Source organism: Labrus mixtus, chromosome 5 (assembly GCF_963584025.1).
Source record: "Labrus mixtus chromosome 5, fLabMix1.1, whole genome shotgun sequence".
Lineage (NCBI taxonomy): Eukaryota > Metazoa > Chordata > Actinopteri > Labriformes > Labridae > Labrus > Labrus mixtus.
The window spans coordinates 25740893-25759100 of NC_083616.1; the positions used below are offsets into that span (position 1 = coordinate 25740893).

Consider the following 18208-nt stretch of genomic DNA (forward strand, 5'->3'; position numbering starts at 1 on the left):
GAGGCTGCGCTCACACGGTCACATGCTTTCGGGGAGGAGAGCGATGTTACAGAACAGGTCGTGCAGCCTTCTGCCCCCCCTCCCCAAACCCCCCCATCACGCATCACTCACTCACGGCAGAGGAGGGGGGAAACCCATGAACGTTGATAAAATAGACAAGAAGTCATAATTACGGAAGCCCAAAGCAGACACATCCATCGGCCTATATTTTGTTTACTCGTTTTTGTTGTTGTATGAAAACAGTTACGTTTTGGTTGTTTTATTAACGCTGGGTTTTATCTGATAATTAATTGATTTCACTCCTTTCCTCAAGATCTTGAAAAGTGAACTAATTCTCACACAAGAATTAGAGTTGTTATCTCGAGATACCAACATAAATAAGTGGAGATTTTAAGATTTTTTTTTTTTTTTTAACAAAATCCCACTGTGACATCAAAAGGAGAGCAAATTTAATACTGAGCAGTTTTCTCTTTGTTGTAAGACTTACAAAGGACTGGATGGGTTTATTTCATATGTTGTGGGTCAGTAGACACTCAGGTTACCCAAATATATGTTCAAAAACACTGTAAAAGTGGATTTTTCATAATATGTCTAATAATATATTTAAATTAAAAGGGGAAATGTAGGCCTACTCGTTTTAACAGGAAAACTATGGACAATAAATCATCTGGATAAATGTCCACTTAGGGCTTCCATACATGGAAACAGTCGAAGTGAGGCCATTTCAAATATATTTCTTAACCATTTTTATTATTTTACTTGCTTATTAGATCTACTTTGAAAACAAAATCACATCTTTAATATGGCATGCAAGCCCTAAGTGGACATACATTCATACTTGTTACTTGACTCTGTTGTCCCCTGATGATGAGTAACTTCCTGGTCAAGATTCCTCTTCATTTATGTCGTCATCTCGGGATTACAACACTGACTTTCTCAGGAAAGACGAGTTCATTTCACGAAATCTTGAAAAGACAAGATGAAAAAGTCAAGAACTTTTATTTCTTGCTGAATCCTGCTTCCTTTAAAAAGTCAGACATACCACTCACTATGAATCTTTGAAGTGGAAAATGTAAACACATGTTGTTTAGACAGGCTACTGATTAATTCTTATCATCTGCCCCGCAGTAAAGAGCTGACTGCCTTTAAAATAACTGTATAGAGATGATCAGTCTCCTCGCTGATGGTCTGGTTTGTTTCTGTAAGTCATATAAAAGGCATCTGTATTCATTTCAGTCTGTTTTATAACTAGTTAAAAACCCCTCAGAGGAGCTTTAAAATGACACTTTGACACAAAGAGAGGAACCAACAAGAACCCATGAACTGTTTCACTTACCGCTGGGGAAGTACAGTTTTTGATATATTATATGTCAGGCACAGATTTAAAAGAAATCCAAGCTGTGTTAAAAAAAGAAGAAGGTAAGGGACGCTGGTAGTGCACACACCGCATGTGCAGAGGCTAGAGACATCCAACACGGGTAGCCCAGGTTAGATGTCATTCCCCTCTCTCTCTCTCTCTCTCGGATGGAGGCATCAAAAGGTAACAGGAAGTAACACTTAAGCAAGGTGTTTGAGTGTGTTAAAAGAAACAATTCAGATACTTTTTTAATGGGTGTCAAACACACAGCTCAGCGATTTGTTACTTCAAAATAAAGGTTTATGTAAAAAAAAAAGGTCACTGTCAGACCAACTGCAGCTTTACTGAAACTATTGTTACTCACCCGGTTGTAATGTGTACTCTGTGTGTGTATGTGTGTGTGTTTATGTATTGAGTAACAGCGGGGAGGTGATATCAGTTCACTACAGAAGACAACGAAGGACCATCTCTCTCTTTCTCACAAACACTCGTCAATGACACTTTGGTGTGTCTTTAACTTCTCAAGAATAAAGAAAGAAGAATTTGAAAGATGTTGGTAGTAGTGTTTTCAAATCAAGACCAAACATTTATTTTTCCATCTTAGTGTCATTAGCGATTTAAAGTGCTTTAAAGGCACAATCCGTGGATGATAAGGGTTGATGTTACTTGAAGTTTGTGTTTACTATTGTTAAAGATTTTTATCTCACACATACATTCATTCAAACAATGTGAGAAACAAAAAGCAGATGAGGTAATTTTTAATTAAATACACTTCACCTGTAATGCGATCAGGGTGCAATGACTAAATCAGAGTGCAATGACTGTTCTTGTACTGATATAACACCAAGAGGGAAACAAAGAAATCATACAGAGAAAATATCATTTTATATATTTCATCTGATGCAACTTCAGATTTAAAAATTATGCTAATATACTAAATGCACCACAAACTGAAGTAAGACACCGGTTCAAGCCCTGATGTAGACCATAATATGGAAGTTGTTCTGGTAGCTGGAGAGGTGCCCGAGCACTGCCGAGGTGCCCTTGAGCAAGGCATCGAACCCCCAACTGCTCTGGTGCGCTCCCTGCTTAGCAGTGTGTAGCAGCCCCACTCTGACATCTGTCCAATAATGCATTTCCATACATCCTGTTTGTGCATGTGTGTGATTCGGCCTATGTGTGTGATTAGCATGCCTCTCAATAACAGAGTGTAAACCTGAAGTTCCCTCAGGGATTAGTTAAGTATGTGAAATAAAAAGTTGAATATTCAGTGCAGTTTGAAGCCAAAGCTTCCTCAGAGTTCTTTAGGGGATCAAGCAGCACTAAAATGGTTTAAATACAGACTTTTACTTTATAAAGACTTTTTTTTTTAACCTATATTGATCTGGATAAATGCCACACTGATGGTAAAAAAAAATAAAAAATTAAATAATCTAAAAGTCGTTTCTCTTGGTGCCTCTCCGTATAGGCTGATAACTCTCCAACTGGCTGAGGTCCAACTCCCTCCACAGAGAGGACACATACAGGAACCTTCTGTAATACTTTAACTTTAAAACATAAGACACACAACTCTATTCTGTGTTATTTCACCTTTTCCAGCTGATGATTGCATTATAACTGTCCTGTGTATGCATTTCAGAGATTTAAATCTATGCTGAGTTCACTCTATGATGGGTCTGCAAGAAGACTGTGCTTCTTTGATCATCCTAAAATTAATTTAATCAGCATTAAAGGCTGAAACTAAACCCAGTTTTGGGGCAAGTCAATGAGCCACTTTGTATTTAAAGCTTATTCAGTGATAAAAGTCTGTTCCTTATCTTTTAGACAGCCGACATTTGTTAAAATGTTCAAAATACACGCCTCATATTGTGCTTCACAAGTGCTACATTTGAATGATCAGAGAAACTTGAGGAGATTTGGTTTAATTTGCTGAATAAAATATATGTTTTTATACAATAAAGATCATGCTGATTCTTGTGGTGGGTGTTTTATGTGGATTTTTAACATTTTAGGCGCCTTTTTTATAGAAATATTCAGCTGGAGAAAACACAAACTTTATCAGGTTTGTGGTGGAGACAAGAAGTGTGCTTGTAGGGAGGCTGGCTCTACACGGTTCTCATCAGGTCTTCATTAAGCCAAGAGCTGCCAAGAGGGCAAACAGAGATATCACTCTGTCCCTTATCTCTGTGAGCCTCATCCTCCTGACCCTGGCACTATGTCTTCTGCTGTGACTGCAGTGCCTGTTTGGCCTCCTGTGGCCTCGGCCAAATCTCCAAAGAAGAAAGCCACAAAAAAGAAGACAGGCCCCTCAGTGTCAAGCCTGATCCTGAAAACTGTGGCTGCATCCTCAGATCGTGGAGGTCTCTCCCTGGCAGCCCTGAAGAAAGCTTTGAAGGCTGGAGGATATGACGTGGTGAAGAACAACGCCAGAATCCTTGTCGCCATCAAACGCTTGGTGACCAAAAAGTCTCTGGTCCAAACCAAAGGCAGCGGTGCTTCTGGCTCCTTCAAGTTGAACAAGAAGCCTCCCAAACCCCGCAAGAAGAAGGTGGTGAAAAAGAAGAAGCCAACAGCCAAAAAGGTCAAGAAGGCTGGTGTGAAGAAAGCAGCTGGAAGTGCCACTCCTGCAGCCAAGAAGTCACCTAAGAAAAAGAGGAAGTCAAAGAGTCCAAAGAAGGCCAAGAAGCCAAAGAGTCCTAAGAAGAGTCCTAAAAAGAGTCCTAAGAAGAGTCCCAAAAAGAGTCCTAAGAAGGCCAAATGGTCCACCAGGACCAGAGCTGCTGCTGCCAAGAAGTGAAAACTCTCCAAATGAACACTGAGCGCTGAGCAAATGCATTTCCTGGAGCATTTAACTTGGTTTTTTTTTGTGGACTAAACTTCTACAGTCATCAAGAACTTAAGTATGCTTTATCTATTTTACAGTTTTTTCTGAAACTTTCTGAATCTGCTGTTAAGACACTTCTCTCCCACATCTCCCTGTTGTTGGCTTGTAAAGACTTGAATTGCAATTGACGGGAAAAATAAAGCTATTTTCATTTAATAGTGTGTCGTGTGCTTTACATTCAGTTTTCAATAACAGCTTTTATTAATTACATATAGCTTTACATAGATTATTTATTTGAGTGGATAAGAGCAGGATACAACTACCCAAACTGTATTCATGATGCTTCAATTGGTGTTTAAATAGTTAATTAGTTCTAAATATGACCCGGTCTTTCTGCTCATAAATAGAAGTTGTCTTGGGTTTAAACAATCAAAGAGCTCGGTATTTTATAGATACATCACGTAACATTGTGCGTCTCCAAATGGCTTAATCATGTCCAAAACTCACGCTCATTAGGGAACCTACATCTGCATTTACGGCTCACTTTTTAGTGTCCATTAAAAAGGGAATAGTGCACTTGAGAAATATTGGGTAACATCGGACAGCATTTGATTTGCTTGAACCATGAGGGCGCACTGGAACGCACAGGATGTTATGGAGTCGATCTTTTACGCGCCATTACGCACAGGGACTAAGGCGCTCATCACTGTGTGTAAGGTTTACTGCATTATTTATTTTAGGTTTGTCTTTAGTCGACATGGAAAATGGTCATACAGAAGTGCCACACAGAATCATACACGTTTTGTCGTGAATAGACGGATTATTGTGAGGAATTGTCGGGAAGTATCAAGGACAACAACAGCAACAACCCTTTACTGGGCTTTGCCAAGTTTTTGTTAGTTTGCGCCTGTATTAAGTAACGACGGTTTTTGGCAGCAGTACACTGGGTTGAACCAGGCAGGTTTCTAAACTCCAGCTTGTGACACTCCCCAGCTGCCTGCTAAACGCGGCTAATCATAAGTGACAACAGTGAGGCATTCGGGGTGTGACAAGCTGTATTCGTTGGCTTTCCTCTTATCTCCAGCAGAGAAAAAAAACATGACATGGTTTCAGTGCGGCTCATGCAATATCAGAGATAAGTTTGGAACAATGAAAGCAGATGACGGAAGTTACTATACATGAGTTTGGTCAAAGGTGAAGGTTTGATTTGAACTTATAAAGGAGTCCAATATAAACGATGTGAGAAAACACAAAATAAAACACATCTCAGGACCTTTTATTGCCAAACTGTCAAATGAAGTCCTTCTGCACAGAATCAAGTCACTCAGCTTTAGGGTTTATCTGCTATATTGTTCAATGTTGCCATCTAGTGGCCGGCTTTAGTAACTACAATTAATCAGCTATAGAGGTCTGCTTTCAGGGACGACTGTTTAAAGGGAGGGTTCACCTCAGGTCACTCTTCATCATGATCATATTTTAGTGGATTAAATGGAGTTTCTAAAACGTGGTTCTGTTTATAAAAGACAATGTTCATACACAAAAAAGTGCAAATGACACGTTAACCTAAAAAGGCATTTGTATTTGTTTGTAACAAAGCGACTTTAGGAGAAAAAAAATACTTAGGCCTACGCAGGACTGTTGTCTGCATGTGACAAAATAATTAAATCAATGTTTGTTGAGCGTGTATTTCAATATGTTATTTTTGCTTTTTTTTTTTTAATACTCTCTTTGTAGCTATGTAAAGCAGTTTGAGATGCTCAATGTATGAGTGGTGCTCAATAAATAAATCTGGCTTTGACTTAATCTATATCTATGTGATTCTCATGAAACTGTAATGGACAGGCGCTGTGATTAGAAACAAGATATTTTACATGAAAATGTAGCTAAAAGATAAACAGTCTTTTGGAGAACAGTAATTCAGTATCTTGTTGTCCCCTATCCCTCAGTTGGACATCTGTAGCAATAGTTAGTAGATATGGTGAAATACACTGTCCCTCTCATCAGATGAACAGCTGTATAGATTCTAAAGAATAACAGCAGATGACTGGCTGAAACCAACTCCACAACAAATCATTTGATTGATTGATTGATTGATTTAATTTATTTCAGACATATCAAATAAAATCAAACATATAAAAAATGCAAAACAAAATGAAAAGCACGAAAATACAATGAACAAAAAACAATGTTCAAATTATTTCACAAAAAAAGAAAAAGAAAAAGCAAATTATATATATTCAATTGATATGCCTGAAAAGGAGTAGGAAGAAGTATAAAACTTATTTAATCCTACCCATTTTCCACAGCTCAGCTATATTTATGATACTATATTTGATATTTACAATCCAATGATTTTCCATACATATATACAACTTGATATACTATGATTTTTTATAATTTATATATTTATACAATCCATATATCTATATCTATATATACATATCTATTTGTACAATTTGATGTACTATATTCACATTTTATATATTTATACAATCCTTATATCTATACAGTTTGGTACAGTATGTTTACAATTATACATTTGATACAATCTATATCTATATACAATTTGATATAGGCTACTATATGTACAATTTACATATATATAATACACATTAACATACACCTGTGTAGACAAAACTTGTAAACCCAATTATTATTATTGTTATTGTTATTATATTTATTTTATTATTATTATTATCATTATTATTTATTTTCCTTCTTAAAGCTCTCCCTCATCCCTGTACCTTTTGAAAATCATTGCTTTGTACATTTTTTTAAACTGGATCATGTTTGGACAATGCTTTAGCTCCGTGCTCATACCATTTCACAGTTTCACACCATCAATTGAAATGCGTTGACTTTTTAAAGTCGTGCGAACAGCTAGCATCTTAAAATTTAACTTTTCCTTCAAATTATAACCCCCCCTCTCTGTCAAACAAAAGTTTTTGAATATTACCTGGTAGCAGTTTGTGTCTTGCTTTGAACATGATTTATGCCACTTGATAGTCAACCAGGTCAATGAACCCTTATAGTACGGGAATGTAAAAAAAGGAGGTTGGTGTGATCATAATATCCTGCTTTATTGATTGTTCTTATGGCTCGTTTTTTAAGTGTGACTAGTGGTAGCAGTGAGCTTTTGTAAGTGGTCCCCCAGACCTCCACACAGTAATTTAAATAAGGTAAGATCATTGAACAGTAGAGAATATGCAATGATTTGTGATCCAATATATGCTTTGCTTTACACAGGACTGAGATGCTACGTGACAGTTTAGATTTAACATGTTTTATGTGAGGTTTCCAGCAGAGCTCGTGGTCTATTGTCACACCTAGGAATTTATTTACATACACTCTTTCAATATTAACACCATCTATCTTAACATTTACGTCATTATTTAAATTACAATTTCCAAACAACATGATTTTTGTTTTGCTTAAATTCAATGATAATTTATTATTGTCAAACCACCTTTTTAATTTGCTCATTTCAGATGTAATTAACTCCAGAAACTGCTGCAAATCCTCTCCCGTACAAAAAAGATTTGTGTCATCTGCAAATAACACAAATTGTAGAATATTTGAGGTTTTACATATATCATTTATGTAGAGAATAAAAAGAATTGGGCCCAACACTGACCCCTGGGGGACACCACAAGCAATGTCCAAACAAGATGACGTGTATTCACCCAACTTCACAAACTGTTGCCTGTTATGTAGATAGCTCCTCAGCCAGTTTAATACAACCCCCTGATACCATACCATTCTAATTTATTAATTAATCTGTCGTGATTTATTGTATCAAATGCTTTTTTGAGATCAATAAAAACACCAGCTGCATAATTCTTTTGGTCCAGGGAATTTGTGATTTTTTCAATTAGCTCAATGACTGCTAATGAAGTGGATCTGTTGGGTCTGAATCAATATTGGCTGTCAGTTAGTAAGTTGTGTTTATTGATAAATTTGTTTAGTCCGTCAGCAAAGTGTTTGTCTCCAGTTTTGTACAGCGGTATGACTTTTGCAATTTTCATTTTTCTTGGGAATTTACCAGTTTTAAATGACAAGTTACAGATGTGCGTTAGTGGTTTTGCAATTCCCTGAATGACCTGTTTAACTATTCTCATGTCAATGTCATTATAGTCAGTAGAAGTTTTGTTTTTACATTTATGAACAATCTCTATAATTTCACTCTCTTCCACTGCTGTTAGAAACATTGATTTTGGATTAATGTCTATGAAATCATAATTCTTGTCGTCAGATCTCACAGAAACAGGGATTTTTTCAGCCAGTATTGGTCCAACATTTACAAAATAATTATTGAAGCCATTAACTGCGTCATCCATATTATCAATAGTCATATCATTATCAATACAGTCATGTGGATATTTAACTTGTCTAGAACCATTTCCAATAACACTATTTAATATATTCCATAAACCTTTAATATTGTTTTTATTTTTATCAAATAATTTGCTGTAATATTCTTTCCTACTATTTCTCATAATATTAGTTAGCTTATTTTTATATTTCTTATATTTATTTTCTGCATCTCTGGTTTATGAATTCTTATGAATTCTTTATATAGTGTATTTTTCTTTATGCAGGCATTTTGTAATCCCTTAGTTATCCATGGACTATCTGAATATTTAAATTTCATTTTGATTGCTTTTATTGGACAATGTTTATCATACAACAATTTAAACACCCCTAAGAATATTTCATAAGCTTTGTCAATGTTTTCTTCTTTATATAATATTTCCCAAATTTCATTTATTAATTCATTTTTTAAAGCGTTCATTGTCTCTTCTGTCCGTATTCTTCTGTACTTGAATGTACTCTCCTGTTTTTCCCTCTTGTAGTCGTTATTGAAAACTATAAACACTGGCAGATGGTCACTGATGTCATTGATCATTAATCCACTTATTGTATTATTGTCTATAACATTTGTAAATATGTTGTCAATCAATGTGGCACAGTGAGATGTAATCCTGCTGGGTCTGGTGATTTTTGGATAGAGGCTTGTACATTGTAAAGTCTTCAGTTGGTTTGTGGTTATTGGGATTAAGCAGATCTATATTAAAATTCCCACAGATGAACATGACCTTTTGATTAGACATTGTGAACATTTCTTCCACCCATTCTTTGAATATATCAATATTGGAACCCGGTGCTCTATAAATACAGCTAACAATTACGTTCTTCTTTTTTTCCATGCAGATTTCAACAGTTAAACATTCTAATAAATTTCCGATTGCAGTTGTCATTCCATCTACCACCTTGCAATTAAGGTTTTTGTCCACATACACAGCCACACCTCCTCCAGTCTTGTTCTCTCTGTTCTTGTAGTTCAGTTCATAGCCATCTAATTCAAAGTCCACACCCTTTTCAGGGTTGATCCAAGTTTCTGATATTGCAATTATGTTAAATGGTTGTGCAAATTGATGTAAATATTCCTTAATGTTGTGGAAAGTTGCATACAGACTTCTACTGTTAAAATGAATGATTGATAGTTTCTGATCTGCCTTAGTGGTCTTATTGTACTGTTCATCTGTGTAATAGCCGCAGTCGTCATTGATGTTTAAGAAGTTATTTTCCGGGTCTTGTCAATTGTGCTCCGTGTATTCAAATGTTTTCAGTTCCAGATTCTCATTATCAGCAATCATTTGGGTTATAGGTACCGGTATAATGTCTCCAGATGTAGATGAATGATTTCCTTTAGAGTGTGTCATGATTGTGTAGGTTTTTTACTCACTTGCGTTTCCAGTTCGGCCTCATTGAAACTTGTCCAGCTCCGCAATGTCTCTGATCACCATCACTTTGGCCTCCCCCGGTGTTCCGTTCAGCTTTATGAAGATTTTGCAGTTGGTGGTCCACGTGGATTGTATTTTATTTTGTTTCTTAATGAATCGTGCTTGCCTGGCTATATCTGCATTTCGTTTTGTTAAGTGTTCATTGATGTAGACGTCTGTCTGCCCCTTCAGCTGCCTGCCTTGTTTCAGTAGTGCAATTTTGTGTTTATGGTTCACAAACCTCATTATTACGGCCGGTTTGTCGGTGTTGTTTTTGCGGGGCAGAGGATGACAAGCCTCAAGTCGATTCCCTTTGACTGTAGGAATGCTGCCACTTGTTGCTCCACGGACTCGGAGACTGCCTCTGGTTCGCCGTCACGGTCAGCGGTCACTGCCCGTGCATACGACCAGGGTTTTATTTTGAGATATAATAATATCGTTCATTCTGGTGTATTGCTCCACGTCGGCTACTCTGCTCTCCAGGAACACGATCTTCTTGTCCTTCTCCTCGTTCTCCAGCCTCAGCGCCTTAACCTCGGCCACCAGGTCCAGGATGGATTCTGCTGCAGCCTGACAGCGGTAATCTCCCCCGAGAGAAAGTCCAGCGACTTCTTAATGTCTTCGACTTCCTCCATTGCCGGTTGTTTTTTCGGTGGCATGGTGACTCTGGCTTGTTGCCAGCCGGCTTTGTCCACGTGCAAGCTAACCAAAGAGTGCCTGTGCCTGGCCTGGTGGAGCTGGCTGCTGGGCTGCTGGTTAAGCCTGGGCCTGGCCTGGTGGAGCTGGCTGCTGGGCTGCTGGTTAGCCTGGGCCTGGCCTGGTGGAGCTGGCTGCTGGTTAGCCTGGGCCTGGCCTGGTGGAGCTGGCTGCTGGTTAGCCTGGGCCTGGCCTGGTGGTGGCTTACTGGCTGCTGCTGAGCCTAGGCCTTGATCACTTAAATCCACAGATTTCACTTTCAGTCACAAATTACATTCATGATAGATGTAAGAGGACACTTAACAGCAAGTTTTGGTGGAAAAATACTGTTGGTGATTTCTGACAGATTGCTGCTTCTGATTGGGATTGGGAATTTATAAAAACTTTTTTATCTTTTTAGGCAAAAAAAAAAAAATAGTGGAAAAGATCTTCAGCTAATAAAAGTATTCAGGTGAAAAGCTTAGACAAGATCAGCTGAGTTATTAATCTTTAATATTAATTAACAGGAAATCTACATATATATATGTATATATATATTGCGGTAAGTACAAATGTCATTTGCAAATGAAAGCAAAACCACTTCCTCATGCCTTCAGTCCTCAACCTGATGTTCCAGTCTGTCATATGATAAACCTTGCAAGAGGAGGAGGAACTTGGTTTGAACTCTTCAGTTGTGCTAACCTGTTCTGACAAAGACATCATGAGGGCAGCAGTAACCCTCCTGGCTCTCTCGCTCCTTCATGTCTGCTCTTCAGTCCCAATCAGCCGCCCAACCAACTGGCTCAGACAATGTCGAGCCTCCGCCAACATCTCCATCACCGCACTGGAGGTGCTGCCAGGTGGGGGCTGGGACAACCTCCGTAACATGGATATGGGACGAGTCATGAACCTGAGCTACTTCGAGTGCCAGACCACTGAGGACGGGATCTACCTCATCCCAGACGAGGTGTTCGTCATCCCCCACAAGGAGACAGCCATTGAGAAAAACTCAGAGATAATCAGCTCCTGGCTGGAGCAGACAAGCTCGACATCTAACTCCATAAATGCTGACGTATCATTTCTCATGATGCTTAATGGGAAATTTTCTGTAGAGAACCAAAGAATGAAAACCCATCAGGTCAAAGACTCTTCAACTACAGTCAGAGTGCAAGTAAGTAATATTTTCCATTGTCTGGACAAAGAAAATAGTTGTTTCAGTGATTCTGGATTAACAGATTGACTATGTATAAAAATCCTCCATGTGCTACTCAATAATTTGCTTGATAGAGATGCTGAATTCACTTATACATCTTATCTTTTTACTGGTCTTTATAATGGAGCCATGGTACATTTAAACAATGCTCTAAATGTCCCATATGAATCTTTAAGTGTTTTTTAAATTGATTTTATAGACCACCTTAAAAAGACTACAAAGACATATTAATGAGCTGAATTCAGTATGGCAGATGATAAAAAACAAACTAAACAAACCTCTACATAATGATTTCCTATCTTTTTTCAAAGGTTCGTAACTTGATCTACACAGTAAAGGCGTATCCGCACTTTGCTCTGGACACTCGCTTTGCTCAACAAGTCAAAGAGATAGCCGATGCCATTGAGAACAATCAAATAAGAAATGCAGACTATCTCTCAGAGAAGATGGTGTTAGACTATGGAACCCATGTTATCACAAGTGTTGATGCCGGGGCTACTTTGGTGGAGGAAGACTACCTCCGCTCCTCGTATGTGTCTGACAGTTCTTCAGACAGTTCTACCATCAAAGCACAGGCAGGGTTGAACTTCTTTGACGACCCCAAGTTTGACATAAGCAGTCAAAGCACCCAACAGAGCTCATCACTTAAGGCATATCAGTCCAATATTACGTACTCTCTTACCCAAAGCCATGGTGGTGGCACACCTTCTTATCCTGTAATAACTCTGCAGGAGTGGCAGGAAAGTACCCGAAACAACCTGGTTGCTATTGATAGGTCTGGATTTCCCCTGCACTCTTTCATAAACACAAACACCATTCCTGATCTGCCACCGCCTACTATTGTCAAAGTGGCTTCCAAAGTGAGTCAGGCTATAGATCAGTACTATAAAGTCAACATGAGGCCTGGATGTGTTGACATCAACTCCAAGAACTTCAACTTCCAGGCTAATATCGATGATTCGTCCTGCGAGGGCCCCGCTACAAACCTCAGCTTTGGCGGCGTCTACCAAGAGTGTGTTCAAATGAGCTCAGACGCAGGTCCACTATGTGACGCACTGGCCCAGAAAAACTTAGAAACAGGTGAATTCTCCTGCCGTTTTCCTTACAACTCCACTTTACTGAGATCAGAAGTGAGACAGCAGGGTTACAAGTCAAATGACTGCTACGACGAACCTTATTGGTGTGGGTTTTTATGGCTTTCAGAGTGCCATCGTCAAGTGTGTCAGGACAACGACCACGTCCGCACTGCCCGCATTGACACATACTGGTGCTCTGTAAACGGAACAGCTCCAGACAACTCAGGGTATCTGTTCGGAGGAATTTATAGCCCCTCTCTCCTGAACCCCCTCACCAATGCAAAAAGCTGCCCACAAAACTTCATTCCAGTTAAATTTCTCTCTGATGGACAAATGATCTGTGTGAGCAAGGACTATGAGACTGGCACCAGATTCTCAGTACCATTCGGAGGCCTCTTTAGTTGTCAGTCAGGCAACCCAATATCTGGTTCCCAACATCGTTGCCCTCCCAAGTTCAGTCAGCATCTTGTTTCAGTGAGCGATGGCTGTGAAATCCTTTATTGTGTCCAGTCAGGGCAGTTCACAGGTGGACAGCTGCTTCCTATCGAGCTGCCTCCTTTTAGCAAACCTCCACCTACCTCCTTTATGCAAAAGCTTAACCCAGAACTGTATGAGATGTCTAGTGGAGAGAAGGCTGGAGTAGCATTTGGGGTGATTGGTATTATAGCGTTGGTGGCAGTGGTGGTAGTTGTGGCAGTACTGGCGGTAGTCCTGGTGAAGAGAAGGAAGAATCCGGATCGAGAGGGACTGATACAGCAGGATGAGCTTTTATGAAAGAAAAGCAGTTTAGAGGCTTTGAAACCAGAGATGTTTTTTTTTTACTTTACCTTTCGAATCATTGAATGTTGGAGTGGATTATGTTCATGTTCTGTATCTGAGGGCTCCTTGCTTAAATATGATTGACACTGCAATACAATCTTTTTTGTTTTAACCAACCAGTTATTAAAATAACTCACAGCTCAGGAAAGACATTATTTTCTGATAGCCTAATATGCACTTTTTTGTTCATTATAAGTCAAATTTGTCTTTATTAGTCCCGTAACAGAAATCAGCATTTGATGTCCCAATAAGTCTCATAACACAAAGCAGAGGGCCATAGTGAACCAACACTGCCCTCATGAGGCTGAGATGCACAGTGTCATGTAATAGATCGTTTGTATTCACTTATTGAAAACTTGAATGCGATGCTTGACACTTTCACCAATATATAGATATCATTGTTTTTAAGCATTACCACTGAAATATATATATAAATAAGCATAAGTTTATGTTTTGTGTCTTGCTTCTAAAATTGAATAGAATTTTAATTGTATGTTGACTTAACTCTTCTGATGGCACTTAACTTTTAATAAAGTCTTTTAACCCAATGTGATCGATCAATGTCTGTTTTCTTCACACAATGCATTCATTCATTAAATGCCTGTTCACGTAAAAATGTAAATGTCTGAAATTCACCATAGTACTGTAGTGCTCACTTAAAGTGACAGATCTGATGTGTGTTTTACAATCTAACACGCTTATTTAATGTAGTTTAATCTTTAAACTAGACGTATCTAGTTCTATATTTTAACTAAATAATCTATGTCAACACTGCAGAATTGAGGATTATAGAAAATGCTAAAGTGTCAGCTGAAGTAAATTGATTCGTAAGAATCCAAAATGGACAGGTGAAAGCTTAGCTTCCTTGTTTTCACAACTATTTTTTGCCATGATGTATTTTGTCCTATTTCCCCCCACTTGGCTCAATCCAAAACAGTTTTCTTTAAGCTCCTGTGGAGAACTTTCAGTTTGTGTTGATTTTGGTGCCCTCTATGGACAAAGTGGGGTTTTTCCGCCCCGTATATGCATTAATATTTTTTTTAAAGAAAAGTAAAATGCATCACTCAGACAATCTCTTCAATGGACAATGTAAAAATAGACTGTTTCTGCAGCATGCTTTAACCAATTTGTGTTCAGTCCCTCAGTGTCAAGCCTGATCCTGAAAGCTGTGGCTGCATCCTCAGATCGTGGAGGTCTCTCCCTGGCAGCCCTGAAGAAAGCTTTGAAGGCTGGAGGATATGACGTGGTGAAGAACAATGCCAGAATCCTTGTCCCCATCAAATGCTTGTTGACCAAAAAGTCTCTGGTCCAAACCAAAGGCAGCAGTGCTTCTGGCTCCTTCAAGTTGAACAAGAAGCCTCCCAAACCCCGCAAGAAGACGGTGGTGAAAAAGAAGAAGCCAACAGCCAAAAAGGTCAAGAAGGCTGCTGCGGCCAAGAAGCCAAAGAGTCCTAAGAAGAGTCCTAAAAAGAGTCCTAAGAAGAGTCCTAAAAAGAGTCCTAAGAAGGCCAAACGGGCCACCAGGACCAGAGCTGCTGCTGCTGCTGCTGCCAAGAAGTGAAAACTCTCCTAATGAACACAGAGTGCTGAACAAACGCATTTTCTGGAGCATTTAACTTGTTTTTTTTGGACTACACTTCTACAGTCATTCCAAGAACTTAAGTATGCTTTATCTATTTTACAGTTTTTCCAAAAAAATCTGAATCTGTTGTTTCCCACATCTCCCTGTTCTTGGCTATGAATGGAATAATCAGAAGAATCAGAATCAGAATCAGATTTATTGGCCATGTATGCTTACACACACAAGTAATTTGTCTTCAGTAACTGTGCTCTCAATTATGCTGTTATTATAAGTTATAACATTAAATATAAACATAATATAAGCCAAAACACTAATACATACAAGGCTAAATAGTGTAGTGGTGAGTAGTGCAAAAATGCTGAGATGAACATGATAATAAATATGTAATTATGTAACAGATGGTTAATATACATGAGGTAGAGTTTTTTTTTTACAGTGTTTACATAAGCAGTGTGCATAGATCGATGAGGAGGATAATATTACAGTATTTACATGATTAAGTTACTGAAAATAAAAATAGTTATAAATAGTCTCATGTACAATCACGGTGGGTGCTTGATAACAGGGTTACCTGTATTTTACAGCAACAGGTCTGAGACTCTGTGACTGTTTAGCGTTCATCAGAGTGACAGCCTGGGTGAAGAGACTGTTCTTATGACGAGTTGTTTTGGCATACAATGATCTGTAACGCCTACCAGAGGGGAGGAGTTTGAACAGTTTGTGTCTGGGGCGTGAGGAGTCTGCAGTGGCTGTACTTGCCCGTTTCCTGACCCTGGACCGTTATAAGTCCTGGATGGGGGGTAGGTCGACGCCAATGATTTTTTCTGTTTGTCTGTTGCAGTCTGTGTCTGTCCAGTTTGGTTGCAGATTCAAACCAGACAGTAATGGAGGTGCACAGAACAGACAGGATTATGGATGTGTAGAACATGATCAGCAGCACCTGGGGCAGGTTGAACTTTCTGAGCTGACGCAGGAAGTACATCCTCTGCTGGGCCTTTTTCCTGATTGTGACTATGTGGGAGGTCCACTTCAGGTCCTGGGAGATTGTGGAGCCCAGGAACCTGAAAGAGTCCACAGTAGACACTGTGCTGTTCAGTATGGAGAGGGGGGAAAGAGGAGGGGGGCTTCTCCTGAAGTCCACTGCCATCTCCACAGTCTTGAGCGGGTTCAGCTCCAGATGGTTCTGACTGCACCAGAGAGCCAGCTGTTCCACCTTCCGTCTGTAAGCAGACTCGTGTCCGTCCTGGATGAGACCGATGACGGTCGTGTCGTCTGCAAATTTCAGTAGTTTCATAGAGGGGTCCTCTGAGGTGCAGTCATTGGTGTAGAGGGAGAAGAGCAGTGGGAAGAGAACACACCCTTGGGGGGCGCCAGTGCTGATGGTCCAGGTGCTGGATTTGGTGCTCCCCAGCCTCACCTTCTGCCTTCTGTCAGTCAGGAAGATGGTGATCCACTGACAGGTGGAGGCCGGCACTGTGAGCTGGGTGTGTTTATGGTGCAGGATATCCGGGATGATGGTGTTTAACGCCGGACTGAAGTCCACAAACAGGATCCTAGCATAGGTCCCTGGGGAGTTGAGGTGATGCAGGATGTAGTTCAGTCCCATGTTGACTGCATCCTCCACGACCTGTTTGCCCGGTAGGCAAACTGCAGGGGGTTCAGCAAGGGGCCTGTGATGTCCTTCAGGTGTCTCAACACCAGTCTCTCATAGGACTTCATGACCACAGACGTCAGGGCGACCGGCCTGTAGTCATTGAGTCCTGTGATGATGGTGGAGCTTTTGAAGCACAAGGGCACTTCACTCAGCTCCAGTGATTTGCTGAAGATCTGCGTGAAGATGGGGCCCAGCTGGTCAGCACAGACTCTCAGGCAGGAGGGGGACACTCCGTCTAGTCCTGGAGTCTTCTCAACCTTTTGTCTCTTAAAGAGCTGACACACATCCTCTTCACAGATCGTCAGTCCGAGGGAAGGGGCAGCAGGTAGATCAGAGTGTGAGTGTTTGGTGGTGTCTCTTGGCCTATTTACGCCTGCAAGGAAATCTCAGCAACGTTGATGTGGAAAATCGACCTCCAGCTGTTGTACATAATCTAGGCTATATTATGGTATATTCACCATTTCTAACTTCAGTTAAAAAAAAAAGTGTTCAGACCATAAGATCGCTACAATATAGTGTGTTGCGGCTCTTAAAAGAATCAGCACCCGAACAAGAGGAGGCCAGTCGGACCGCAGCCTGAATTGATCCCAGCCCGAGGAGCGAGTGGCTTCTTTCATTGGTTCAGCCTCAATATTAAGCAAAAGTGGTACAGGCTCACCTGCAGTGGCTGTTCCAGACCACTTTTACTGAGGGGGCCAAACTGGGGCCAGTTGTTTTGTCATAGGGGAACATTAAACCCAGGTGAAAAATAGACAAAGATGATCGCTTTAAAAAAATAATAGCACAAATCATTAAATACCTCAACATAAAATACCATGATTTATATTTGTTTCGGTAACAGTATTTAATACTAGATTGTGAGTGCGGTTGTTGAGTCAAATACTAAGTATGTCTTTTGCGGGGGGCTCTTCCTTTTGGAGGGGTGGCCACAGGGGGGAGCAAGCTCAGTGTTACAGGGGCACTGGCCCCTGTTGGCCCCTGCCTAGAACCGCCCATGCTCACCTGGATCTGTGTCTGATAATGTCGGCTGCAAAAACTGGCTCCCTGCTTGCCATTAATGAGACTTTAGATGCCATACCTTATCTAACAATACATCTGTGGACCTGTATGTGTCTTTCTTAACAGGCACTGCACTAGTGTGGTCTAACGATTCTCCGACAAGTCTGCACCTCAAGTCTGTAGCGTAATTAATTTATTAAGATATTATATCTTTATTTAACCTCGG

The 18208-nt window shown here is 39.9% G+C and overlaps 3 protein-coding genes across 3 annotated transcripts; all 3 read left to right on the forward strand.

Annotated features, from left to right (window-relative positions):
* Positions 1 to 3492: 3492 nt before the first annotated feature.
* LOC132974628 (protamine-like protein) lies at positions 3493 to 4397 on the forward strand. The gene has a single exon (XM_061038811.1). It carries the CDS (start codon positions 3573 to 3575, stop codon positions 4152 to 4154), a length of 582 nt encoding a protein of 193 aa, XP_060894794.1. The 5' UTR covers positions 3493 to 3572; the 3' UTR covers positions 4155 to 4397.
* Positions 4398 to 11278: 6881 nt separating this feature from the next.
* Positions 11279 to 14295, forward strand: LOC132974629 (macrophage-expressed gene 1 protein-like). The gene is made up of 2 exons (XM_061038812.1): positions 11279 to 11810; positions 12164 to 14295. The coding sequence occupies exons 1-2, from the start codon at positions 11361 to 11363 to the stop codon at positions 13700 to 13702; spliced, it is 1989 nt and encodes a 662-aa protein (XP_060894795.1). The 5' UTR covers positions 11279 to 11360; the 3' UTR covers positions 13703 to 14295.
* A 292-nt stretch (positions 14296 to 14587) lies between these two features.
* LOC132974795 (histone H1.01-like) lies at positions 14588 to 15682 on the forward strand. The gene is made up of 2 exons (XM_061039071.1): positions 14588 to 14595; positions 14885 to 15682. Exons 1-2 carry the CDS (start codon positions 14588 to 14590, stop codon positions 15306 to 15308), a joined length of 432 nt encoding a protein of 143 aa, XP_060895054.1. The 3' UTR covers positions 15309 to 15682.
* The last annotated feature ends 2526 nt before the right edge of the window (positions 15683 to 18208 follow it).

What these genes read in the sequence shown, in the direction of transcription:
- LOC132974628 (XM_061038811.1), top strand. Translation starts at nt 3,573, where the DNA reads ATGTCTTCTGCTGTGACTGCAGTGCCTGTTTGGCCTCCTGTGGCCTCG.
- LOC132974629 (XM_061038812.1), top strand. Translation starts at nt 11,361, where the DNA reads ATGAGGGCAGCAGTAACCCTCCTGGCTCTCTCGCTCCTTCATGTCTGC. An exon ending in CAACTACAGTCAGAGTGCAA is followed by an intron (nt 11,811 to 12,163) that starts GTAAGTAATATT and finishes CTTTTTTCAAAG; the next exon opens with GTTCGTAACTTGATCTACAC.